Source organism: Crocuta crocuta, unplaced genomic scaffold (assembly GCF_008692635.1).
Source record: "Crocuta crocuta isolate KB4526 unplaced genomic scaffold, BGI_CrCroc_1.0 scaffold431, whole genome shotgun sequence".
Taxonomy (NCBI): domain Eukaryota; kingdom Metazoa; phylum Chordata; class Mammalia; order Carnivora; family Hyaenidae; genus Crocuta; species Crocuta crocuta.
In genome coordinates, this window is record NW_027528859.1 from 2,142,418 (window position 1) to 2,169,277 (window position 26,860).

Genomic DNA, 26,860 nt, shown 5'->3' on the forward strand with positions numbered 1-26,860 from the left:
CTCCAGGGCATGCAGTTCATACCATGGGCTAGGGGAATGGATTGCCCTGGAGCTGTGCAGTGCACAACCTATGCAGCTAAACATGGCAGCCCTGTTTATCTATGTGAGGTGGAAACTGCTACTGAGAACTGCTTGAAACCCCCTGGTCTAGCTTGTCCCCTAGGGCCCTCCCGCCATGGATGTTTTGTTGCTCCAAAGCAGATGGTGTTTTCTTTTCACCCGCCAGACAGCCTGACTCCCGGCTTCCCCTCTTGCCACGTAGCAGCTTCAGCCGGCAGATCCATCCTCCGACCCAAGGCTTCTTGGCCAGACTGCCATCTGTGGCTTCCCTCCTGGGGATACCGTGTTTCACTGCGGCCTGGCGGGCGTGTGACTGCGGGAGGCAGGGGCGGGGCGGCACCGTGCTCAGAGCCAGCTCATTGCCGTACAGGTGATGGTCTGGAACCTGGACACAACGGAGTCTGTCATCGTTAACCCCGTGAAGACACTTTGCTGCCACCAAGACGTGATCCTTTCCATGTCCTTCAACACCAATGGCAGCCTGCTGGCCACCACCTGTAAAGACCGCAAGATTCGGATTCTCGACCCCCGGGCAGGGGCCGTCCTCCAGGTGCGTGCTGGCTTGGGATCTGGCTTGGGGACAGAGGAGCAAGGAGTGGTGACAGGCCGGGGAGGCTTCAGCATTCTGGCGCAGCCTTCCCATGTGCTGAAGCTGTCTGTCCTGCTGGCACTGCTGGGAGGTAGGGTCTGTCACCCCCCATCTTCAGATGAGAAAACTGAGGCTGAAGAAAGGGAAGGTGACAGGCTCCCCCCACTGAAAGCTGACCTTTGGACCTGGTCTAACTCCAGAGCGGGTGGGTGTGCCTTAGCTCTGTCAAAAGGCATGACACTGCTGTCTGTCCACTGTGTGACCTGAAGCAAGCACGTTCCATTCCCTGAGCCTCTGTTGCCTTGTCTACAACAATGGCCCATTGCTCCTTCCTCTTGGAGGATTAAATGAGATAATCCAGACGACAGTGCCGGCCCAGCCCCATGCCCCGCATACAGTGATAGAGTGCTCAGTGGTCTTCCAGCAAGAGCGTGGAGCTGAGCAGAAGCTTGCCTCTATCCTGGCTCAGAAAAAGAGCTCTCACCAAAAATAATGGGAGAGATTCCATGTGGATGGAGGGTGGGGGTGGATCTCTGGAAGGCTTCTTGGAGGTGGTCCCTCCGGAAGGATTCTCTAAGAGCTAGAGTGAATACAGAAGGCATTCCAGGTACTGCCGCAGCATAAACCAAGGCAGGGAAGCCAGAGGCCCTAGCTGCTTGCTGCCCAGGAGTCCCTGACTGTACGTACTGTCCAGGAAGCCAGCTACAAGGGGCACCGGGCCAACAAAGTGCTGTTTCTGGGGAACCTGAAGAAGCTGCTGTCCACAGGCACATCCCGGTGGAACAACCGCCAGATGGCCGTGTGGGACCAGGTGAGTCTCCCGGCGACCCGCACCCTGCCCCTCACCATCACCCTTCAGCCGAGGGCTGGCTTCATTCATTCATTCATTCCCTAACTCATTTCTCACGCGCTTACTTAGCACAGCCTGCCTGGTGCTCAGGACCCAGTGATGAGTAACAGGGAGATGCCAGCAGCTGGTGGGGCGACCCTAGACCTTGTGCATCTTTTCGTTCAAGGAGAAAGTGGCCGTGGTGTGGGGGATGGAGCGAGGTGGCCACTTCAGGGACCAGGACAGGGCAGGGGCTGGGGGGAGAGAAAGAAGATGGCCTTCTGGGCAGAGGGAAGAGCTGGAGCAAGGGCGTGGAAGGGAACACCGAAGCATGCGGGCAGGAGGAGCAGGGGAGGGGTGAGGGCGAGGGCCAGGCCAGGCAGCATTGATTTGAAGGATCACTTGGCTAGAGTTCCACAGACAGGACAAATTGCTTTCTCTGTCTACATCTCCTTCTTCGTCTTTTATGACAAATAATAAAACCAGCAGGGGAGGACTGGCGCGTGATCAGGACTGTAAGAAGCAATTTGCTAAAGGCAAAATGCCTGCAAAAGAAAAGGGNATGGCTCTTCAGGCGTGCTGTTTCCCTTCTATGATGCAGACACCAGCATGCTCTACGTGGTGGGCAAGGTCAGCCTGGCTCGGGAGGGAGGTGGCCGCCTGGCGCCCTCGGGGTGCAGGGCAGGGATAGGGACAGACGGGAGGTACTGCATGCTCTCGCCCTCTGGTGAGCGTGGCACCCTGGCTCCCCGGGAACACCCAAACACCCCAAGCTTGTCCCTCTTCAGCTCTGGATCTAGATGAGGAGGGACCGGTGGGTGTTTCTCAATAGGGGCTTCTTCCAACCTGGGGGAGAGCAGGTCTTCATTAGGTGGGAACATCCTGTATTTGGCATCTCANACCAGAGATGCCCCAAGGGTAAGACCCACCTGCTGGCCTCGGCGCCTGCCACTCCTGACCTTCACCTGAGCCTGGCAGTGACATTCAGGCCTGTGCTCTCACCCGAGCTTCTGCCTTGGAAGCCACGAGTGGGCTCCGGGTCACTGTTGAGGGAATGGAATGTCCCAGCTGGGAGGGGGCCGATGGGAAGTGGCTCTGAGCCAACCCTCCTGCCCCTCAGGGAGATGGAAACATCCGCTACTATGAAGTAAGCGACGACAAACCTCACCTCAGCTACCTGACAGAATACCGATCCTACAACCCCCAGAAGGGGATTGGTGAGTATAGAGCACCAAGGCAGCGCAGGACCTGGGGAGACCGGAACCCTGCCCTGGAGGAGCCCGCATCTGGGAGGAGAGATGGTAGATCGACACTGACCCTATGGGAGCCCTGATGGAGGCATACAGCAGGTCCTCTGGGAACACGCGGCAGGAAGTCCAGGAGGGCTTCTTGGAGGAGGCAGTACTTGAGGAACCAAAGGGGGAACAGAGCACAGCATGGCGAGAGAATGAAGGTGTTGCAGGCCAAGGTGGAGGAGTTACAGTAATAGCCAGGATGTAAGAGAGTCTGACCTAGGAGAGCCCCCTACTTTTTAAGTGTGTTTGGGGATTAAAAAAAAAAACAAGAATAAAATAAAACAAGACGCGACTGTATGTGGTCTGTAAGAAACCCACTTCGACATGAAGATTCAGCTAGACTGAGTGCAGAGGGAAGGAGAAAGATGCCGTGCTAACACTAATCAACAGAAAACGGGGGCGGGAGCTCTGTTCCGAGCAGCTGGGGCACAAGCAGCTGGGGGGGGGGAAGGGGGGGTCCTGGAGGGCCTTGAGCAGAGCATGCTTCCTGTAAAAGCCAAGCTAGTCACCGAGGTCCTTGAAGGCGAGGACAGTCTCACTTTCCCAGCGCCGCCTAGGTGTTTGCTCACAAACTGTTTGTGGAGGGAAGGGCGGTGGGAGGAGGGTGCGCTCTGCTCATGTCCAGGTGAGCGACCCGGCTTTGCCTCTCACACTGGGGTCCCTGTGACCCCCGCCCAGCCAGAACCCCTTAGCCTTCCTCCACCCTCTGCCCGCAGGTGTCATGCCAAAGAGGGGTCTCGACGTGTCCTCCTGCGAGATCTTCCGCTTCTATAAGCTGATTACGACCAAAAGCCTCATCGAGCCTGTGTCCATGATTGTGCCCCGGCGGGTAAGGGTGGTGGCGGCGTCTGTGAGGGAGGCAGGAAGCCCTCCTGCAGAGGACAGGCCCGGGGACCTGGAGGCCGCAGCCCAGCCCCTAGGGCAGCAGCAGGGAGGCGGAGGGCCGCCCACTCCTCAGGGGGAAGGCCTTCCTCTTGTCAGCGGTGTGTTGTGCCTGAGTCTCACCCCGTCTCTGCCCTTGAGTTGCTGTGTGACCTCAGGCATGCCCTTTGCTCTCTGGGCCTCAGTTTCCTCAACTCCCAGGTGGGGAAAGCCTGGACCCCAGCTCCCTAAGGGCCCTCGGGTCTGGGCGGCCCCTCTGCCCCCCAGGCCTCACCGTCCCGGCTTCCCCTACAGTCAGAGTCTTACCAAGAGGACATCTACCCGCCCACGGCAGGAGCCAAGCCCTCTCTGACGGCCCGCGAGTGGCTCTCTGGGATGAATAAAGGTGAGGGGGCCTGAGAAAAGGCCCCGCGCGAATGTGCCAGGAGTGTCCGGTGGCCTCAAGGAGCTGAGGGGTGTCCGGCCTCTAGTTGTGTTCTCCCATAACCCTGGGCAAGTGGTCCTTGACAGTCGGTCCCCAGTCACTAGGATTGTCCGTGCGGGTCCAAGAAGGGAGGGGTTGTCCCAAGTGGCTCAGGAAACTCTTGGCAGATCGAGAGATTTTGTTCCATGGAACACTTGGAACTCCAGGCTGTGCAGAGTGACTGGGTAGCCTACGCCGGATGCCCTTGCCCTTCCTCCCATCCACGTGGGTGCAGTTGCTCTTCGGCCTGAGAGACCTGCTAGGTGCAGCCACCTTACCCAGCCCCGGGCCCTCCCTCCCTGTGCTGAGCCCTCCCTGTCCTGTCCACCTGAGGGCCAGCCCAGGGGAGACCGTGTGTGGCCCCCGGCCCCATCCCAGCAGCTGCCTCAGTGACCGGGACGTCCCTGACCTTCTGTCTCCCCGCTTTGGGCAACACGTGGTCTGCTCCTCCCTGGGCCTCTCGCCTCCGCTGCTTCTCAGGGCTGCGGGGAGGGTTCACGACCTGGTAGATGGCAGAGCGCAAGGCGTGTGGGGCTCTCCCTACGGAGCAAGGGCAGAGCCTCACTGGGGGCACTCGTGGTGCTTAGGGGCAGCTCCGGGGCCTGCTCTGTGCCGTGCCTGCAAACCGGGCTTCTCTGAGACGATGCCCCGCGAGCGTGCCTGGTGCACGGCCGGTGTCTGCGCGTGGCCAGACCTCCACCTGTCACGTGGCTGTGCGTGTCCGCGCGTGGCGCTGTGTGCCTGTGCGTGTTGGCATCTGCTCACGAACACTCAGTGCTCATGCAGCCCTTTGCTTCCCTCCCAGGGCCGGTCCTGGTGTCCCTGAGGCCGGGCTCCGAGCAGCTGTGCCCCCAGCAGTTGCTCCCAGAGAGACCCCCCTCCGTTAACCAGAGAGAAGACTTGGCTGTTCGAGATGGCCAGAGGCCCTTCTCTGTGCAGGAGGAGACGGTGCCAAGGTGCGCAGCAGAACACAGGCTGGAAGAGAAGAAAACCCGGCTCGCCAACGGCTTTGACATCTTCGAGTGCCCCCCACCAAAGACAGAGAACGAGGTGGGAACGAGGGGTGGGGTGGGGGCTGTGCCAGGATGGCGGGTAGAAAACCGAGGGGTGAGAATAACAACCTGCTGTGTGCCCTGGCCTGGCCGCTTAACTCACTTTGTTAACTCGTTCAACAGACAGGCAATGAGCACCATCTAGATGCCCAGATGGCGTGCTTGCGTGTAGATGACGGTGGAAGACCATCTATGAAATGCAGAGGGTTCGATCTGGCTTCAGAGCCCCTTCCGGTTCTGACACCAGGATCTTCTGTGCTTTCAGAGTCCACCTTTGTTAAGTGCCTCCTGGGTACTGGGTCCCGCAGCAGGCGCTGTGGTGTATAACCTGACTGAATTCTCTCAGAGCCCTGGGAGTCTGTAGGTAGTGGCCGAGAACAGGGGCTGGCATCTCGCAGCGGAATTCCCATCCTGGCTGCGCTGAGTACTGACTAGGACCTCAGGCCCAGGGGCTGAGTCTCCCCCAGCCTTCGTCCCCACAGCGGTACAGTCGAGCACAAACACCACCATCCTCATAGGGGTGTTGTGGATCCTTAGTGGGGGCATCAACACCTAGTCCCATTCTCTACAGCGCAGCAACTATGCTAATGCTGAGGTTAGTTTTCTGGCCCTTCAATTCCTAGGGGAGGAAATTGAAGCTCAGAGAGGGTAAGTAGCTTGCCTGAGGCCATGTAGTTTAGTGGTGTGAAAAGTCCAGTCTCTAGACTTCAGGCTCAAGTATCCTCTCCTCCATGTCTCTGAGGAGGCGCGCGCGCGCACACACACACACACAGTCTGAAGCATCAAGTCTTTTAAAATTCCATTTATGGGGTGAAGACAAGGTTTTATAACAGATCTGTGCATGGTTGCTCCCTCAGGCCTCAGCGCTGGTAATCACCTCCACCTTTCTTTTTTTTTTTTTATTTTTGGGAGAGAGAGATAGAGACAGCATGAGCAGGAGAGGGTCAGAGAGAGAGGGAGACACAGAATCTGAAGCATCACCTCCATCTTTCTGAGTGAAAAGGGGGCAACGTTTTGTCCTTCCTGCTGGTGTTCTGACCCCTAGCATCCTGGGGCTCCGAGTGACCTTCCTCTCCGTTCTGTGCTTTCCCAGCTGCTGCAGATGTTCTATCGGCAACAGGAGGAGATCCGGAGGCTCCGGGAGCTGGTGACCCAGCGTGAGGTCCAGGCCAAACAGTTGGAACTGGAGATCAAAAACTTGCGGATGGGCTCCAAGAGGTTCTGAGCAGAGAGGTCTGCCCTCCTCGCCCTCAGGGACACCGTTCGGCTCCATGGGGAGGTCCAGAACCAAACCACAAGTCCCCCACCAACAACCACTATTTCTATATTTTTTACCAGAAAACGAAACTCTTGGTCGCCGGAAGATTCTAGTGGGAGGGACGTGGTGCCGTTTTCCTGTTTGCCTTCTCAAAACAGCACTGTCTGAATTGACTGTAGACGATACCTTGCCTTCTGGTTAATTCTGTTTTTAAGGGTCCATGATGAGCTGTAACTTCTCAAGGGAAAGAACATTGTACAAAGTTAGAGCTGGAAGGACCTAAGAGATTTTCAGACTGTGGTCCACAGAACGGGAGGAAGGCTAAGCAGGAGGGCCGTGCTCCCTTCCACACTGTTCCAAACTCACAGCTCCTCTTCTCTCTGATTTATACATTGGCTTCTATGGAACACATAATTCTGCTTCTGAAAAAGCATTTAGAAGTTTGAAAAACTGATCTGGCCCAACTTCCTCATTTTACAGGTGGGGAAACTGAGGCCCAGAGAGAGGCAAGTGATCAAGGTCCGCAGAGGGTTCATGGCAGGGCTGGGTCAAGCTTCTGGTCTGCTGGGTCAGTCTTTCTGCTGTTTCTGGTCTAAAGCAGCTCTTAGCCCACAGGGCAGGAATCGATTTGTTCTGGCCTCTTCTGTGCCCCTGACCCCCTCCGTGACCTCTTGCAAGTCACTCCCTTCTTGGTCTCAATTTCTCCATCCAAACTAGGGGAGCCTCGCATATGCTGCCCTCTACAGGATCTGTCACCAAAGACAAGAAATCCTGGTCTTGACCGGAGGAAAACTACCTGTAGGATGATGATCTGGGTCTGCTGTAGGAACTCACAAGACCTTGGTGAAAGGGCAGAGGGAAGTAAGTCAAGGTTTGGCCCAATTCTAGAGCACCGCTAGGAGACCAAAACCATCCTCTCTTCAACCAGAATCAGCCAAATGTGGGCAGACACTATCCCTCGTGTGGGGAAGCAAACATCAGAGTGACCATGATCACTGACGGTCACCACCAAAGCCCTCAGGTCCCAGAGCCTGCCTGCTCCACGAGGGTAAGACAGACTTCAGTCCAAAAGGCAGGAAGCCCCAGCACTGGCAGTATGCCAGCAGAGCCTCTGGCCACCCACTCCTGAGGGCTTCTGGAGAGGGAGGACTACATCAGGCAAGGAAGTAGGGCTAAATGGCCCTGAAGTCCCCGGTCAGCCTGAGAGGTTTTTTATGTGTCCCTCCTTTGTGAACCTGTGTTCTGAGCCTGTTCTCCAAGGTTCTTTCTCAGTGGTCAGCACAGCAGCCCAGCTAGAGATGGGGAATGTTGGAAGTTAAATGCCCCCCCCCACCCCCAACGAGCAGGTGCAGGTTTTGCCCACTGGGTGATCGTGGAGCTACGATGGGGACTGCAGGAGGCCACCTAGCCTGGTAGGTTTCAACCCAAGCTGTACATTAGAGTCCTCTTGGGAGTGTTCGAGAAATACAGATGCCCCCGCCCAGCCCCAGACCAGCTGAAGCTGAATCCCCAGAGCAGGGCCTGGCTTTGTGTATGTTTTTAGACATTCCCAGGTGATTCTGCAATACAGTGAGGAGGGAGACCCACTGCGTTAGCCCGTCTGTGCCTATGAGGAGCACCTCTATGCTACAGAGGAGGACAAGGAGCACCAGACAGGCTCTGGGACTCCAACCCCACCCTCTAAGTCCNAACTCGATGAAGGCTCTGTGCCCAAGTGCCCCCTCCCCTAGCCGAGGCCTGGTCCCCCTGTCTGCCTGCACGCGCCAGATGCCCACATTCCCTGTCTTGTTTACTCAGTCACTAGGGCTCGCCAAAGGCCAAAGACCAAATCCCAGGCACTGTCAGTGAAGCAGAGCTCCACTGCATGGGGTCACCTCTCCCACCTCATTTGTGGCCAGCACGTCACAGTTTACAAAGCCCTCCCCCTCCACTCACTGGCATGTCCGACTCTCATTCTAACACGGGCCAGAATAATCACTGCGGTCAGAATAACGACACCATCCCCATGTCATTGTCAGACAATGAAGAAGCATCGTGCCCACAGGCATTGGCTGCCAAGAGCTGGAGGTGGGGCTGAGCCTGGGGAGGGACCCAAACGCCTTCTCTGCACATAACCTTCTCCAGCTCCCACTGCTCCTAAGGGACCCAGACCTCATGCTTAAAAACAATATGAAGGCATCCATGAACAAAACTGTTTTTGGGTTGTTGTGTTTGTTTTTGTTTTTGTTTTTGTTTTTACAACTAGAATTATTTAAATGATTTCACAGCAAGGGAGAGGGATAGGTAATTTTTATCAAATATTTTTTTAAGCCATTTTTTAAAATTGTGTTTTTGTTTATGTTCTTGACCGATGAAGTAGAACTTGCCCAGCATCTGCAGGGCCAGGCCCTCACACTCAGGGCACGTAGAATGTGCACTCATCTCTTTACTCCATACTCTGGGAGCCCCCTGCTGACTCAGGAACTTTCTGAGAACCAAGACAGCACTGCGAGATGAGCATTGAGGGGTGTCCACCTTAGCGCTACAATAATTATTCTTCCTGATTGTATCATAGAGGGAAGAAGGAAGTCAAAAATAGATCTATGCTTTTAATATGAAACCGTGCCTGAAATAGTTTGTTTTAATGTTGTTTCTGAAATTCCTTTTACCTTTGTAAAAAAAAAAAAGAAAAGAAATAAAAGTGAAAATAAATAAGATGTGAAATCGTGCAATGGAAAGAATGTAACAAAATAATAAACATCTGCCTAGACATTTTAATACATGGAGCTTTCCTTTTCTTGATTTGTTATGCAAATACCAATTATCTCCTTGTTTGGGCCAGAGACCAGGCTGGGAAACAGATAAAACAGACTTGATCCCTGCCCTCTGATGTTTTCAGTCATGGTTGGAAGGAAGAGGAGGGTCAGGATAGGGAAGGTGTGGGCTGCTCTGGGAGGAGAAGCAAGGAAGGCTTCCTGGAGGATGTGATGTTTAGGCACACACCTGAAGGATAAATAGAAGTAAGCAGGGCAAAAGGTATTTGGGGAAGAGAGGTCCCAAGCAGAGAAAACTGCCTGTTCCCTGGTCTGGAAACAAGTGAAGGGTGGAGCATAGACAGGGCAGGGATCAAGGGTATTAAGAGGCAAGGATAGGAAATGAGATTTTTTTTTTCTAATTTTATTGAGCTACGATTGATAAGTTGTATATATTTAGATTGTATGTGATTTTTTAAGGTGTACAATGTGATGATTTAACATATGTATACCTTATGAAATGATTACCACATTCAAGTTAGTTAACACATCTGTTATTTCACAGTTACCATTTTTTGTGTGTGGTGAGAACACTTGAGATCCACTCTCAACAATTTCCAAGCATATAGTTACTAACTATAGTTACCACGCTATACATTAGATCCCCAGAACTTGGGCATCTTACAACCAAAAGTTTGTATCCGTTTCCCCCACTCCCTGCCCCTGGCAATCACCTTTCTACTCTGGTTCTAGGAATTCAACTGTTTGTCTTTTTAGATTCCACAGTGAAACCAAATAGTATTTGTTTTTCTGTCTGGTTTATTTCATGTAGCATAATGTCTTCCAAGCTCACCCATGTGACAACTGGCAGATTTCCTTCTCTAGGTCTGAATAACATTTCACTGTATATACACACAGCACATCTTCATCCATTCATTCATGGAAGGGCATCCGTGATTCCCATGTGTTGGCTATCGTGAATAATGTTGCAAGGCACCCACCAGCGCGCGTATCTCTTTCAGATACTGACTTTATAATCTTTCCGTGTATATGCCCAGAAGGGAGGTTGCTGTATCATATGGTAGTTCTATTTTTAACTTTTTGAGAAACCTCCATACCGTTTTCCACGATAGCTGTACTAATTTACACTGGTGGGCTGGGAGACAGCCTGGGGGCAACTGGAGTTTGCAGAGTGATTCTGACAGCTGTGGGAAAGGTGGTGATTCCTCCTGGGGAAAGGGCGGAGAGAATCGAGGGAAAGTGAAAAAAGTGTAGGTAATGCACATCAGCTGGGGAGGCCCCGGCCAACTTTGGCCCCACCCACAGGGCTGCAGTTTTCTGAGCAAGACGGAACTCGCATCACGGAGCGGGGAAGCTCACCTCCTTATGGAGCGAGCTCCATTTCGGCGGCGGCCACCTGGGCGCCGCTGAAACTGCCGGGCCAGACGCAGCTGGCGGCACCCCGCGGGGCCGCAGGACGCCCATGACGCCGCCACCCTTCCTCCCAGAGCTGGGCCGGCCCGGGGCCGCCCCGCCCCACCGCCCGGGGTTTCGATTCTCCGCGGGAGCCCCTCCCCGGCAGCGCGCCCGAACCCGAGGGCTAGATGGCGGGCGCAGCGGCGCAAAGCGGGACCCCGGGGAGTCCCGGCCCCGCCAAGCGCGAGGACACGAGCGGCTGCTGCTGCCCGGAGCACGGCGACCGCGTGGTCGAGCTCTTCTGTCGTCGTTGCCGCCGCTGCGTGTGCGCGCTCTGCCCGGTGCTGGGCGCGCACCGCGGCCACCCGGTGGGCCTGGTGCTGGAAGAGGCGGTGCTGGCGCAGGTGGGAAAGCGGTCAACGCGCGGGGCGGGGCGTGACGGGTAGGCCCGAGCGGTTTCTTTCGTTTGCAGCCCGAGGGCGGCCCCCAGGTCCTGTAAGAGGCCCACCTTGCTGTTGCCAGTTAAGTTTCAGAAGAGTTTTGGGCACCCTGGCTGGTACGCAGGTGTCCTTGACCTCGCGCACCACGGTGGGCCCACCACACTCTCTTGGCCCGAAAGAAAGCCTGCCTTTAAACAAAGATGAAAAGCCACGCAAACAGGGCCTGGGGACTGCCTGCCTGAGTGCCCTGGGAGCGGCCTCCAGCCACCCACTCCGCCCTTCCACCCCACGCAAATGCCCATGCCACGCCACATGGGGAGCTGTGACAGCCATTTTATTGATAAGGAAAGAAAGGCTCTGGAAGCTGAGGCTGCCTTGAACCCAGGACTCCACAGCTGGATTGCACCCACTGGCCCATTCCTCACCTGTGCATAATCCTAATAATGGTCAGGGGCCCCAGACTCTTGTTCCAGCCTTCGGGCCAACGTGTCCTGTGACTCTGGTCAAAGCCTCCACCTCTGCCTCCCTGGGACAGCCAGGCCCTCCTGTTTCTAACGGATGCTGATTTTACCACCTCTTCCCAGTAGCGTTTGGTGATTAATGACCTTTTTCCTCACATTGTGACCGCCTTGGAGCTCCAAGGTGAGAATGGGCCCTGTCGGGGCTCGGGGCTCGTTCAGTTGGTGGATAGAGTCCTGGGTTTTAAGGCCTTTCTTATCTATAAAATGGCTGTAATAATAATAGCTCCTCAGAAGGCTGTTTCCAGAACTAACATGGCTGCTTCCAGGCTTGGGTGTCTCATAGGCAGGTCCACCCACCTACCTACCAACATACCCATTTTGTCTTCGCACACATCTGTTTACCCAGCAATCCTTCCATCCATTCGCCAGACATCCATTCAGCACATACCTTGTGCCACGAGTTAAGGAGTTAGATCAATTCTTCCCTGATCAGGAGTCCCTGGCTGGTGAGGTGTGAGGACAGTGACAATTCGTGATAAGTATCGTAATTGGGGAGCCAGGGAGAAGACAATATGAACCAGGAACAGGGAGCCCAGGAAGACTTCCCAGAGGAGTGTTACTGGAACTGTCCTTGAAGGATGAGTAGGATTCCGCCAGGTAGCAAGACAGGTGCAGCACCTTGTGACTGGAAGGCCCGGGCGCCAGGGGCCTGGGTTATCTGTGGGTGATGGACAGCAGCTAGGCTTTAAGGCTTAGAAATCACAGTGGAGTAAGATGTGCCCCCCAAATTTGAGGCTGTGGCTTATACCTGGGTTACCCTCGCGTCCCCACCCCCATCCACCACCTAGAATGGAGCGGCACACAGTGCCGCACAGTGAGAGCTTTAGCTGTTGCGTACTTGCTGCCTGCCAAGCACTTCACCAAGCACTTTGTGTACGACTCGTTCTCTACAGCAACGCGATGGGGTTGTCCCCGTGTTTATAGCTGAAGAAACAGGTTTAGAGAAGTGAGGTCACTTGTCCAGGTCACATGAAAGGAGAGCCAGGAATCAGTCCTGGGAAGCCGCCTGTGTCCCTGGGGCTTATGCTCACAACTGCTTGCTGGGTGGCTCCCACTCTAGGCGTGAAGCTGGCAGCCCTTGGTCATTATGTTTGATCCTGCAAACACTTTCTGGGTCACCCCGCGGCCCCATGGCGGAGCTGGGAATGCAGCAGGCCTGCCCTCGGGGAGCTTTCTGGTTGACCGGGCAGCCAGACCCCGGCCCCGCAGCTGAGTATAAGGCCGCTGTAAGAAGATCCAGGTAGAGGTGAGCTCAAACCTGGGGGGAAGAGGCTCACAGATCAGGCCTTTGGGGAAACGGCAGTTGCGAAACAACGAGCTCTGCAAGGGAGCGTGAACCCCCACCGACCTCACTCATGCAGGTCTTCTGAACCCCAGTTCAAGCCAAAGGGCCACAGGCTCCCGGGCATGTAACAGGTGCTTAGTTAATAATGACTCTGTAAGTGAGCGCTCTTCTCCTGCCCCAGGCTGTTTGCCTTAAGGTCCTATTTGAGAGGATGGGAAATCAGGTCATCAGCAGGATTGTTCTAGGGAAAGGGGAGGGAGGCATCAAGGTTGGAAGAATATCTGATGTGGGCCTCTGAGGAGCAGAAGGACTTTCCTTCTGACTCATGCTTCCAATCTGCCACAGGACTCTGGGCCAGTCACCTCACCTCTGAGTCTCAGATACCTCAGCTGAAACAAAATACAGGGGTGGGAGGAGAGGACCCCTGGGGTGGCTTGTTGTCTCAAAAGTCACAGTATTAAGTATTAATTTTTCCTAGCTCTTTCACATACAGAAACTCCTCCAAGAACGTTTAAAGCAGTTGGAAGCCAAGAAACAGCAGCAAGTTGGCAACATAACCCAGATAGAAGACGCTGCTGAGAAGCTCAAGGCAAGTAGACATTTCTTCCTGGTTCTAGTTGAGATGGTCACAAGGCTCTCCTCAATATGGAGCCCAGGGAAAATTAAAGCCTCAGAGGGGCAGATTAGGTTTGATGGGGCTTGGGACTTCCAGAATGTAGGGGACTCTTTTTTAAGAAAAATGACACAAGGGGCGCCTGCATGGCTCAGTCGGTCAGGCATCCAACTCTCAGTTTAGGCTCAGGTCGTGATCTCACGGTTTCCTGGGTTCAAGCCCCACGGCAGTCTCCGCGCTGATGGCGAGAGATTCTCTGTCTCCCTCTCCCTCTACCTCTCTCAAAAATAAACAAACTTAAAAGAAAGAAAAATGACACAAAATTAGGTGCAAGACCATGAAGGGCCNAGAGAGGTTCTCTGTCTCCCTCTCCCTCTGCCTCTACCTCTCTCAAAAATAAACAAACTTAAAAGAAAGAAAAATGACACAAAATTAGGTGCAAGACCATGAAGGGCCCTGGCTAGTGAGGAGCCTGAAGTTTCTGTTGTGTTAGCTTTATATGAATCCGCTTCTGCCCAGCAGCCTAGACTTGCCCTGTGGCACCTCATGAAATGGAGGAACGGCCTTTCCCTCTGCCGCCGCCAAAGACATTCTCTTAGAGGGACTAGTCGTCCATCCTCTGCACCCCAAATCACCTTAAAGCAAAATGCAGCATGAGGAGCATGCAAACAGCAGTTTGGGTTTCACTGCTTTGTGGAAAGAAAGAAAATAGGGCATAAATGTATTCCATAAATACGAACGTTCTTCAGGCTTCTCCTTTCATAGTGGTGTTGATTTAAATGGATTCTTTTGGGGGCTTGAAATGGGAAGCTGGGGCTGACGTTATTGTGAGCTGCCATCTGACTGTAAAGTCGCTGGGTCTTTTGGTCCTTTGATGTGAACTGAGCTGGTTCCTTCCCTGTTGAGCTTCAGCTGCTCCCTCCTGGAAATGAGGGCTAGGGTGGGATGCCTTCCCAGGGCCTCTCCCTCTGAGGGCCCTATGAACCCTGGGCTGACCCCTCACAAGTCAGGCAGAGAGACCGGCTCCCACCAAGGGAGTAGCTGGCACCCAGCACTTCCGGAGGCCAGGCCCAGAGCAGAGTGGAGAAGCCGAGGCCCAGACCAGGCCACAGAACTGACCTGTCTGTGGCCCGGCATCCCTGTCTGTGACTACATGCCCCAGTGTGCTGGGGACAGTTGTGGTTTATACCTGTGGCCCCAGCTTCATTATTAACAATGATGCCCATGTCTTCAAGAGCATTTCTCCGGCTCAAGCAAATACCGGTTTGAAAAGATTCAGGAAGGGACAGGGGAGGTGCTGTGGGCTGTGCAGCCAGAACCAAATCGGGATATAGATTCACGGTCTGCAAATCTCTGAGCGCCCATGGTTTGGGGGCTCCCCAGGGAAGAGCTAGGACTCGTGTGTAGAAGCTAAGGGGGCCCGATTCAGCTCCTCTAAGGAATGGAATTTTCTTTCTTTTAACCTCCTCCTATGTTTAAACTTTCATTTTGAAATAATTCCAGATTCACAGGTTGTTGCAAAGGTAGTACAGAGAAGCCTTGTGTGCCTTTCAGCTAGTTTGCCCCAGGGGTTAGATCTTACATATGTACAGTGCAGTATCAAAACCAAAACTGACAGCGGCACCTGGGTGGCTCAGTCAGGTGAGTGTCCAACTCTTGATTTCAGCTCAGGTCATGACCTCATGGTTCATAGGTTCAAGCCCCACTTTGGGCTCTGCTGATAGCGTGGAGCCTGCTTGGGATTCTCTCTCTCCATCTCTCTCTGCCCCTCCCCTGTTCATGTGCTTGCCTGCTCACTCTCTTGCTCGCTCGCTCTCTCTCAAAATAAATACATTTTTTAAAAAGGTAAAAAGAATGAGATTAATGGTCAGCATTTTAATTTAAGAAAAAAAATTTTTTTTTGAGAGAGAAACAGAGTGTGAGCAGGGGAGGGGCAGAAAGGGAGACACAGAATCTGAAGCAGGCTCCAGTCTCAGCTGTCAGAGCAGAGCCCGACATGGGGCTTGAACCCACGAACCGTGAGATCATAACCTCAGCTGAAGTCAGATGCTCAACCCACTGAGCCACCCAGGAGCCCCGATCGTCAGCATTTTAAAGATGAGACAGATTGATTAGTTGATTGGTTGGTCTGTATAAAAATGTAGATGTAGAGAAGTAGGAAGATGTGGCTGTCCTAGGCCTGCACTCCCACATGGGAGCCATCCCGGTGAGCAGCAGGTGCCCCCACCGGAAGGACACCTGTCTCGCGTCTCCCAGCCCCCACCTGAGCACCTCCCTCCCTGTGTTACCAGCCTGGCTCCTGGGGGCATTTATATTTCCGTTCCTGGTCAAGAAACAGGTTTAGGGGCGCCTAGGTGGCTCAGCCGGTTAAGCATCCGACTTCAGCTCAGGTCATGATCTCATGGATCATGGGTTTGAGCCCCACATTGGGCTCTGTGTTGACAGTTCAGAGCCTGGAGCCTGCTTCAGATTATGTGTCTTCCTCTCTCTCTCTCACCCCTCACTCACTCTCTCTCTCTCTCTCTCTCTCAAATAAACATTTTTAAAAAAAAAGAAACAGGTTTAAACATTCAGCCATACTTAACTAGGCGCTGGGGGATTAAGAGTATGCTTGTCATGATGAGCACCGAGTAATGCAGAGAATTGTGGAATCACTGTATTGTACACCTGAAACTAATATAACACTGTAATTATAGCGGACTTTTTAAAGATTCAGCCACATTTCAAGCTAACTACTGTTCACATGTTGGGATTTTCTTCTCTGTACATGTATATATTTGAGACATGTCCTCTTCACAGCTCTAATATCATATCCCCACTTTGGAGCTGAGGCACGGTGGCTCGTTTCCTCCTGTGACTTATTTGTATCTTCACACTGTTGCCCTCAGTAGGTGTTCTCCATGGTGTCCTGTGCCCCGGCTCGAGGGAGCGTGCCTTCAGAGCCCTGGGGCTGGAGCACATGCAGGGTACTCTTACCAGTTTCAGTAGTTTCAGACCGGTTTTTATATACAAATTTTTCAGTTTTGAGGTTGCATGAACTAGGACTTGAATTCTTCTCAGTATAAGCCTGTTTGGTTTATTTGTTTTGCTGGTGACTCTCTTTTTCACCCACGACCCTTGATGGATGAGAAGATTCCTTGCCCCTTCCCGAGGCCAGTGGATGAGGTTTTCCCAGTACCCAGTTCACGGATGGAGGGGCGGTCTGTGCACCTGGCTTGGTGCAGGTGGCAGGTGCCGAGAGCCCCCTCTGAGGTGACCAGGCCCCCAGGGTGCTGTGGCTGGGGTCGCTCAGCTCCGCTTCTGCATGGCTCTTATGACAGGTTTCCTCTTTGTTTCGGGCAACTAGGGGTTTCTGTTATTCATTGTTTGCTTGTGAGCTCAGTTTCGGTTTTTGAGCTTGGTCACAGAATTTTTAAATTTCCTCATTTTATCAGCATGTCTATGTATTTGAACTAGGAAGGGGGATTTTCCACATCAGCTCCTTCTCCCTTATTGACCAAAACTATATGTCATTTTACACACGGGGTTTTTGTTGTTGCTTGTTTAAGATCGTAACACTTCCCCGTGTCATTAAAAGCTATCGGTGTCCGTGTTCACGACTGTGTATTCCATTATATGGATCTACCATGATTAAGCCATTTTCCCAATGTTGAACATTTAGATCATTTCCAGTTTTTCACTAACGTAAAATAACACCGCAGTGAACATTTTTGATGTATTCCCTTCAGACACATTCCTGGAAGTGATTCATCTGGCTCAGTGGGCACAAATGTGTATAAGGACTCGCAGGCACTCTGCTGAACTGTGGTCCGTGTGGTGTGTGCAAGAAAGGCCAAGGGCAAACCATGCTGCTCTGTGCTTGCTTTCATATAGAGGCATTACTAGGGGAAAGGCCGTCCACCTGAAAATTAATCCGTAAAACACCTTTGTCAACAAACTAAAAACAGTAAAGTTTATTCATGGTCTAGAGTCCATTGTTCAGAAACCAGCGACCACGCCCAACTAACCCCTTCTTCCCAGAGAACAGTCAAGAGGGCCTTCATCATTAAGCCTCAGCCAACACTCATTAAGTGATTTTTCTCTGACATCCTTGTTGATAGGCTGTTTGCTTCCGCTTCGTGGCTCTTCAGAGGGCGAGTACCTGCAGGTGGACGGAAAACTCAGCGCTTACCTGCTACTCTGCCTCAAACAGGGACGAGAGTGATTATGTTCTTCTTTCTGAATCTTCCCACTTTTCTCCAGGGAGCTTTTGATACTTTTATAAGGGCCTAGACTGGCTCCCTTTCCTGGCTTTATGCCTTTCCCTGTGGCCCTCGGAGCTGCAGAGCCTGAACCACAGATTAGGGTCGGGAGACCGGAGTGGGAACAGGAGGGTGAGGAGTCAGCCATGCTGCCGTTGACACTGACGATGCCACCGGTGTCTACCACCCCTGCTGGGCATGGGCTCCCCTCTGCCTCCTGCAGGCCGCTGCCCCATATCAGAGTGGTCAGGACGGGCATGGCTGACATGGAGAGGGCAGGGGTGGAGAGCACGCCTCCCTTCTGCAGCGGGGTGCCCCTGACAGCTGCCCGTAGAAGCGCTGTGCAAAGTCCTATTGAACTATCAGCAAAACAGCTCTTCCGGTTCTCTTCACAGGCCCCTCACCCTCCACAGGACCCAGACAGGCCTCCATGGCCCTGGGCAGAGAGGGAGTCACACGGCAGCCAGCACTCTGCTCACGAAATCCCCCACCCTCCCGTGAGTGGGCTGGGTCGCCGCCCAGGTGCCTTCTCTCCCCTGTCCCTAACCCTTCCCAGCCAGACTGTCCCTCACCCGGCCCCCTCCCCCCTGTCTGGTTTCACTTTGAACCAGCACAGCCCAAGCCAGACACACCCTTCCTTGTTTCCTCGCCAGAGTTCCCTCTCAGTTTTTGTGTCTCTCTCTGTCTTTCTTGTTCGTTCGTTCGTTCGTTCGTTCTTTCTTTCTTTCTTTCTTTCTTTCTTTCTTTCTTTCTTTCCTTCTTTCCTTCTTTCCTTCTTTCTTTCTTTCCTTCTTTCCTTCTTTCCTTCTTTCTTTCTTTCCTTCCTTTCTTTCCTTTCTTTCTTTCTTTCTTTTTTCTGTGAGACCGCACAAGTAGGGGAAAGGAGCAGGGGGAGAGAGAGAATCTTAAGCCGACTCCACGCTCAGAGCAGGGCCTGACTCCGGGTTCAATCCCACAACCCTGGGATCATGACCTGAGCCGGATTCAAGAGTCAGATGCTCATGTTCTTGTTAACCATTGGTATCATCAGCCTCATCTGCTTGCACCGGAAGTGTTCTTGTGGAGGAGTGCCTGAGCAGTGAAGCCTCCGACTCTTGGTTTCTGCTCAGGTCATGATCTTGTGGTTTGAGAGTTCAAGCCCTGCATTGGGCTCTGTGCTGGCAGCATGGAGCCTGCTTGGGATTCTCTCTCTCTGTGCCCCTCCCCTCAACCCAAATAAATAAACTTAAAAAAAAATTTTTTTTTAAGTAAGAAAAAAGTTTCCTTGTGGATGTTTTCAAACAGTTATTCCTGGACTGAGAGCTATGACAATGTATTATAAAGTAGGGCTGTAGACGGGCACCTGGCTGGCTTAGTCGGTAGAGCATGTGACTCTTGACCTCAGGGTTGTAAGTTCAAGCCCCACGCTGGGTGGAGAGATTATTTAAAAAAAATAAAATAAAATCTTAAAAAAAATGTAGAGCTATAGAAGCTGCTTGGAGCATAGCCTCAACAAGAAATTATTTGCTCTCTTGGTTTCTGTTGAAAGGTCTTTCAATTACATACACTGCCTCCAAAATGTGTTTATAAATCAAGAGTTTGGAACACATTTTCTTTCCTTCATGTGGTCATTCAGTAGAGAGGTATTTGTGTCCAGGTTCCCTGGCCCGTAGAACCGTGTTGTAAGTGTAGACTAATTCCCAGGCTAGCCCAATGCCAGTTTAGCCTGTGTTGCATGTGGTTGGTATAAGCTGGCCTCACAACCTGACCACTGCCTAGAGCACTGTGTAAGAATCGGACATCGGGAACTCCTCCCGTAGATCATGCCAAACCACATGCTCTTGCCCCACCAAGAGAACATGACATAACAGGGAGTCTGTCCGCCCCCCATGCCTCCCCAAGTACCAAGGGCCATTCTATTGTGTGGGCTGTGCAGATGCTTGGAGGGAGGAAAGAGGCCTATGTTTTGCTTTTATTTTTTTTTAATAATTTTCTATTTTATTTTTTAATTGTACTAGTAGTACATGAACACCTGTTCATTTTTTTAAATGTTGATCCTAGTATATTAACATATAGTATAGAACTATAGAAACTGCAAGGTGGGAGTTCCTCTTCACTATCCCCCTAATCCCCACACCTCTTCCCAAACGTGACCAGAATCGACAGACAGTGAAGCACACTTGCAAACGTGCAGATGCAGATGCAGGTTTCCCTGCTATCCAAAAGTAGAGTGTTCTGTGAAATCTTTTGTAGGCAGGAATGGCATGAAGGGAAGAGCCTCCCCCGCTTTTCAAACGTTTGAGTTAAGCCACTTCACTTTTATGAAAGACCTACAGTAATGCCTGTTTGGGGTTTTTTAAAAAAATGTTTTATTTATTTTTGAGACAGAGCATGAACAGGGACAGAGCAGAGGGAGAGAGGGGGACACAGAATCTGAAGCAGGCTCCAGGCTCTGAGCTGTCAGCACAGAGCCCAACGCGGGGCTTGAACCCACAAACTGTGAGATTACATATGACCTGAGTTGAAGTCAGATGCTCAACTGACTGAGCCACCCAGGTGCCCTAATGCCTGTTTTCTAACCGAAAGAAATCGAAGAACATTTTTGCTTTGGGGACAAAAACCATTACCATATTAATGTAGCTTTCGTAAGGGCAAAGTGGACTTACATAGACTTTCGGAAGGTGGGCATACCTGTATCCATATATAATTTTTGTGTAGTTATCTTTTATATAAATAGGATCATCCTATATATATTATTCTGTAATTTGCTCTTTTCACATGGTTTCTTGGAGAGTTTTCCATGCCGGGGCACATGGATCCACTGAATTCTTTGTGCAGGGGTGTGTGTGTGTGTGTGTGTGTGTGTGTGTGTGTGTGTGTGTGTGTGTTAAAATATACCTAACATGAAAGTTACAATTTAACCATTTTAAGTGTAAAATTCAATGGGACTAACTACATTTACAGTGTTGTACACTCATAACCACTATCTGTTTCCAGAAAGTTTTCACTATCTCAGATATAAACTCTGTAACCAGTAAGCAATTACGTTCCTTCCCAGCAGCCCCTGGCAGCTTCTAACCTATTTCCTGTCTCTGTGAACTAGCCTATTGTAGATATTTCATGAAAGGAAATCATACAATATTTGTCCTTTTATGTCTGGCTTTTTTCACTTAGCATATCTTCAAGGTTCTTCCAATTGTAGCATGTATCAGAACAGTGCAGTCTTTTTAATCACTGTGTATTATCTCATTGTATGAATGCCACATAATATATGTAATATATTATATAACATATATATAATATATATATAACATATATATAATTCCCAAAGTGAAAATTGTGCCCAAGCTTATCACCAACAATAGTGTATAAGCATCTTGGCACACAAACCTTCATGTACATGTGAAAATGTTTCCAAGGATCAATTCCCGCAAGAGTAATTGCTGCATCAAAGGACATATGCATTTAAAATTTTGATATTGTCACATTGTCCCTAAAAGTGCATTGCCAGTAGACGCTACCACCTACAGTGTATGTAATTGCCTGCTCCCCACACCGTTCCAGACTCTGCTATTGTCCATCAGTTAAAACTTCTCCAGTCTGATGGCCAGAAAGTATTTTCTAGTAACATTGCTCACTTCCTTGATTGTTTGAGAGGCTGAGCACCTCTTCATACAGTTATTGGCACTTGCATGTATTTGGTCCATTTATAATCGAATGATTTCCTTTTTTACTATAAGTTATGGATAATAAACCTGTGTAGTTTGTTACTTGTCACGTGGCTGTGTGTACAGAACCTTCCCTCTTAGGAAAAGTTTCACTTCTTGAAAAAAAAACTTTTAATGTTTATATTTGAGAGACAGAGAGACAGAGCATGAAGAGGGGAGGAGTGGAGAGAGGGGGAGATCCCAAATCTAAAGCAGGCTCCAGGCTCTGAGATGTCTGCACAGAGCCCAGCACGGGGCCCGAACTCACAAACCTCACAAACCGCAAGATCATGACCTGAGCCGAAGTCGGACATTTAACCAGAGTTTCACTTTTTATGTGATCAAACCTGCTATGGCTACCTTTTAGCTGAGTTTTAGGTTCCTTGTATAGAAATCTCTTCTCAAATTTTTAGAAATGAAATTGTTTTGCGGCCCATGCTAATAGATTTATTAATGTATAATTTAATGCATGCAGAATTTCTTTTTTGTTTGCCTTTTATTGTGGAAAACCTCAAACATGCACGAGTATTTGGAAGCAAATCCCAGACATATTGTTTTATCTGTGAAAGTTTCAGTGTGTTATCTGCACAAGATAATTATGGAGTTTTTAAAAACATACAGCCATATTATCATCATCACACCTGTGAAAATTCACAACAGTTCCCTTTTATCATCCAGTATCCAACCAGGGGTCATGTTCCCAATTCTGTCCTAAATGTCACATTTTGTTGGTTGAATCAGAAGTGAAGTAATGTTTTCAAGGGGTGGTTTGGTGGCTCAGTCGGTTAACCCTCCCACTCTTGATTTTGACTCAGGTCATGATCTCACAATTGGGGAGTTTGAGCCCCATGCTGAGTGTGGAGCCTGTTTGGGATTCTCTCTCCCTGGTCCCTTCCCTATAATTGCTTGCATTCTCTCTCTCTCTCTCTCTCTCTCTCTCTCTCTCTCAAAAAAAAACAAAAAAAAAACAAAGAGGAGAANAAAAAAAAAGTAAAGAAGTGAAATAAACTTTTCAAAATGCAGTTGGTTGGCGTATTTCCTAAGTTGATGGCTAACATGTTCCTCCTTTCTCTGTATGTCCTCTAAACTGGATCTTTAAGTTAAATGTTGAATGATCAAATGCAGATTCTCATTTTTTTTTTTGGCAAGACAGCTTCGTAGGTTAGATTCTGTTTGCATTTATTTGTTTATATGGTATAAGATCTGGATCTAACTTTTTTTTCATATACATGGTTAATTGTTGTACCAATACCATTTACTGAATAGTTTACTCTTTCCTCCCAGTAATTTGAAATGCTATCATTATCGTTTGCGTGCTCTCTCTCTCTCTCTCTCTCTCTCACACACACACACACACACACACACGCACACACAGTTCATTTCTAAACTTTATTTTTTTGCTCTGGATCCTTGTCTATGCCTAAGCCACATGGCTTTTGATGCTATAGCTTTATAGTTTGTTTTCATATTTAAAATAATTCTTTTTCTCAACATTTATTTATTTTTGAGAGACAGAGCATGAGCAGGGGAGGGGCAGAGAAAGAGAGGGAGACACAATCGGAAGCAGGCTCCAGGCTCCATGCTATCAGCACAGAGCCCGACACGGGGCTCGAACCCATGAACTATAGATTGTGATATGAGCCAAAGTCAGACACTTAACCAACTGAGCCACCCAGGTGCCCCTTGTTATCATATTTAATAAGGCAGCTTATCTTTCATTGATCTTTTTAAGAATTTTTGGCTTTTCTTGTGCTTATTCTTCCCTACCATAATTTAATATTTGTTTAATCTGCATGTTAATTAAGACTTTGGGATTACAATGAATTTGTAGACCACTTTGGAGATAAGTAGTATCTCTAGCCACAGATATGTTTTTTCTTCTACACATTCAAAGGTTTGGTGGTTGTTTTTTTTTTTTAATATCTTCCAGTACAATTTAATACTTTACGTATACTTTTCTTTATGTATATTTCTTTTGTACTTTTCCATATGCCATTACAATTTTTGTTAGATTTATTTTTAGGTGTTTTGTTATGTTTTTCCCCACCATCTTTATTTCCCCATGTATTTTCCAATTGGTTATAGCTGGCACTTTGGAAAGCGTGAGTTTTAACAAGCTGATCTCCTACTTGCCCGGCCACCTTGCTGAACTCACGTGTTAGAAGCTGTAATTTTTTTTCCTGCGGACCGTCTTGGATGTACTGGTTGGCAAGGACGTCATCTGCAGCTGGTTTCTTTTTAGGCTCACGCAGAGTCCAGTAAAACCTGGCTGACGGGAAAATTCACTGAACTCCGACTACTACTTGATGAAGAGGAAGTGCTGGCCAAGAGATTCATTGATAGCAACACGCAGCACACCCTCCAGGTGTACAGGGAGCAAATCGAGTCTTGTGGGGAGCAAGTAGACGCTGTGAACAAACTTTCCAGCAGGGTCCAGAGGATCAGCCAGGAGCCCAGTCCTGTCCAGCAGCTGCAGGTAATGCCAGGTCTCTGCCCTCACATGGACACCCACCACCAGCATTTCACATGGGTCACTGTGGCACTGAACACAGCCTTTACACCCCGAGTGAATACGCAGAAAGCTGCCTTGTCAGTTCTTGCCCCCACACAAGTGAGAAGAAAATATGCTTTGTTAGGAAGAGTATGTACATCCTGGACTAATAACGTTAACAGCCACCACCGGGGGCGGGGGTGGGGGCTCTATGTTCCACGCACTTTGTGTATCTTAGCTATAATATTTACTAAAACTCTGCAACGTGGCTATTCTTACCCCATTTTATGAATGAGAAATGGAGGCTCGGGGAGGGTGAAGTGACTTGTCTGAGGTCACACAGCTGTTAGGCGGCAGAGCTGTGCTCAGAGCCCAGGGCTGCCTGACTCCAGAGCCACAAGGCACCGCCACCTGGCCCTCTGCCTGTACAGTCTAACTTGAGACCCTCCCCCTCCTGGAAGGGCAGGTGTCCTTTCAGCTCCTGAGCAGGCTCCACGAGGTGAGTCACAGTTTGCTCAAAGGGGAGAGAAGGATCCTACTCCTTGGCCACTGGGCTCTGTTGGAGATTCTTCCTTTTTACCGAGGGAGAGTCTAAGAAATAGCCCGTGTGATTCATGGCTACATGAGTGAGCACATGTTGCTGTGAGTGCTGTTCGTGTTTTCAAGGAGCCGCGGGAGAAACTCCCATGCTGCCTCCAGTGTGTCTGGATCGCTTTCCCACTCATGGAACCCTTCCTGTTTCCTTCCTTGCCGTGGCTTCTGGGAATCTCAGAGCTAAATAGGTTCCGAACAGCCTGGCTAAGACTTGGTGGCACACATCTCGTTTCTCATTTCACGCTGGCTTCCAGCTGATGCTCTTCTCCGGGTGGTCTCTTCGCCTGCTTTTTCTCACTATGAAGGAAAACTTTACAGCAGTAGATAACCTCCGTGAGAGGCTTCACAGGCTTGTGGGAGAAGGCAAGGTGTGCAACTAAATAAAGGTGTCATGGAGTCTAATCACAGATTAGGCTGTGGCTGGAGAGGAAGAGAGACAAATCAGTCAGCACAAAACCAGTTAAGCCGATATTTCTGGTCTTATGCCTTTATGTGGCCTTGGTCACTTTGGCTTGTGTCACTGTTAGCTAACAAAAGACTCAACTTCTGGGTGAGGTGCTTTCCTAGGCACAGTGGATATTATGCCTTAAGAGGGGCTAGATGCACAGAGGGGTACATTTGTTTGTTACTTTTTAAATAATGATACTTTGTAGGTACTTCAACAGGAAAAGATGCTTCCATGGAGAAGAATGTTACTCTTTTATCACAGATACAGCTTCAGGGCTTTGTCATCTTTTTTTTTTCCATTCTCTGGTGCCAGAACTACTGATATTCATCATCCCTCCCTTCTATTGGCTCGTTCACGTATTCATCAAATACATACTGAGCAACCCTGTTCCCAGGCCCCTGTGCCACATTAAGAGCCCGTGGGTGGAGAGACATGCTCAGAAACTTTTATTTACAATGCAGCCCAAGGGAGCCAGCCAAAGTATGTCCAAGAAATGTCCAATTCTGAATGGGGGGGGGGGGGTCAGGGAAGACTTCTTGGGGAGGTGACAGTGGAGCTCAGTGTGGGAGCATGAGGAGAAAGAAGCCCACTGGGGACGTGCAGGGGGGCGGAGCAGAGAGGACATCCCAGACAGGAAGGAATCGTGTGCGTGTGAGAGCCTGGCCGGCTGGACAGCAGCTGGGGTTCAGCCTGGCTGGAGGCAGGGCAGGGTCAGGAGGAGGAAGGTGTGTTGGGGGAGGATCAGGAAGCCAAGGCTAGTTAGCCAACAGTCGTATGTGCCCAGCCATGGGGTTTAGACTGTCCAGTAAAGATATGTGAGCCAGAGGAATGTTGTGAACCGGGAAATGACCTGGTCAGTTTGATGCTTTTGGAAGGTCACTTTGGCGACAGAGTGGAGGATGGACTGAGGAGGCCTGGGCCAGGGGAGGGGCGTCAGGATGGGAAGAGGCAGGCAGGTTTGAGAGATGCAACAGGATTGGTGATTGGAAGTGGGGGGTAATCCAAGATGATGCCCACCTTCTGGCTTGAAAGATGGGATGCTCAGTTGGCTGAGCATCTGACTTTGGCCCAGGTCATGATCTCATGGTTCATGAGTTCAAACCTGCTTCAGATCCTCTGTCCTTCTCCCTCTCTCTCTCTCTGCTCCCCACTCCTGTGCTCTCTCAAAAATAAATAAAATATTTAAGGGAAGGAAGGGAGGAAGGGAGATGGATGGGTGGCTAGAGAGCTGTTGCCCGAGTTGGCAAAGGTGAGAAGCAGATGCGCTTGATTTCATTCCTTATTCGATCATAAATATTTACTAAGAACCTACTATGTGTCACACCTTGTGCTAGATGCTAGAGCTGGGGGTATCAGGTGGTTGCATTTGTCCTTCACCGTCCGTCCCCCATTCCACTCCAGCCATCTGCCCTCTGAGCCACCGTCCTGTCCCGGAGCAGCCCCCTGACCCCCGTGTTAATGCTCTGACTTCCTGGCCAGCTCTACTCCAATCCCCTGGGAGTGACCCCTGGTTCCCCACAGTTACCTTCTCCCCCGCCCAATGCGGATGGAGTCCAGACTGGCACCCCCTGGGCTGCACGGGGCCTAGGACCAGCATCCTGACCGGAGGTCCTCCGAGGGCCAGCCTCCTGCCCGGTGGGCTCGCCGTCTGCCCAACAGCAGAGCGCCAGGCCACACTTCCTCCCGAGGCGCCCGCCTGCCTGTCTTGCCCTGAGCAGCACTGCCCACTAACCAGGGCCTGCCCACTCCTTGCCCAGGACAGCCCTTGAGAGGGTGCAGAGCAGGCTCCTTCCTGCAGACAAGAGAGTCCGCTGTAGCTGTCTGAAGCGGGAAAGGAGTTTATGGAAGAAAGAGTATTTGGCAGGTCACAGGATCTCCAGGAGGGCCTGAAAGTCACGAGGAAGCCCAGGCAGCAAGAGGAAAGCCCAGGCCACAGCACAGGTGTGCTCCAGGGTAGACCCCTCT

The 26,860-nt window shown here is 50.8% G+C and overlaps 2 protein-coding genes across 2 annotated transcripts in view; both read left to right on the top strand.

Annotated features, from left to right (window-relative positions):
• Window positions 1-6,606, top strand: part of CORO2A (coronin 2A) — a 47,117-nt gene extending 40,511 nt beyond the window's left edge. The window contains exons 5-12 of the mRNA XM_077756111.1: window positions 431-610; window positions 1,344-1,479; window positions 2,038-2,108; window positions 2,599-2,695; window positions 3,490-3,602; window positions 3,950-4,040; window positions 4,924-5,168; window positions 6,264-6,606. Coding sequence (XP_077612237.1) covers window positions 431-610; window positions 1,344-1,479; window positions 2,038-2,108; window positions 2,599-2,695; window positions 3,490-3,602; window positions 3,950-4,040; window positions 4,924-5,168; window positions 6,264-6,395 — 1,065 coding nt within the window. The 3' untranslated portion in view covers window positions 6,396-6,606. The remainder of the gene's footprint in view (window positions 1-430; window positions 611-1,343; window positions 1,480-2,037; window positions 2,109-2,598; window positions 2,696-3,489; window positions 3,603-3,949; window positions 4,041-4,923; window positions 5,169-6,263) is intronic.
• A 3,926-nt stretch (window positions 6,607-10,532) lies between these two features.
• The window catches only part of TRIM14 (tripartite motif containing 14), a 28,129-nt gene continuing 11,801 nt past the window's right edge, over window positions 10,533-26,860 (top strand). The window contains exons 1-3 of the mRNA XM_077756112.1: window positions 10,533-10,980; window positions 13,316-13,411; window positions 23,605-23,838. Of these exons, the coding sequence (XP_077612238.1) occupies window positions 10,765-10,980; window positions 13,316-13,411; window positions 23,605-23,838 (546 nt within the window). The 5' untranslated portion in view covers window positions 10,533-10,764. The remainder of the gene's footprint in view (window positions 10,981-13,315; window positions 13,412-23,604; window positions 23,839-26,860) is intronic.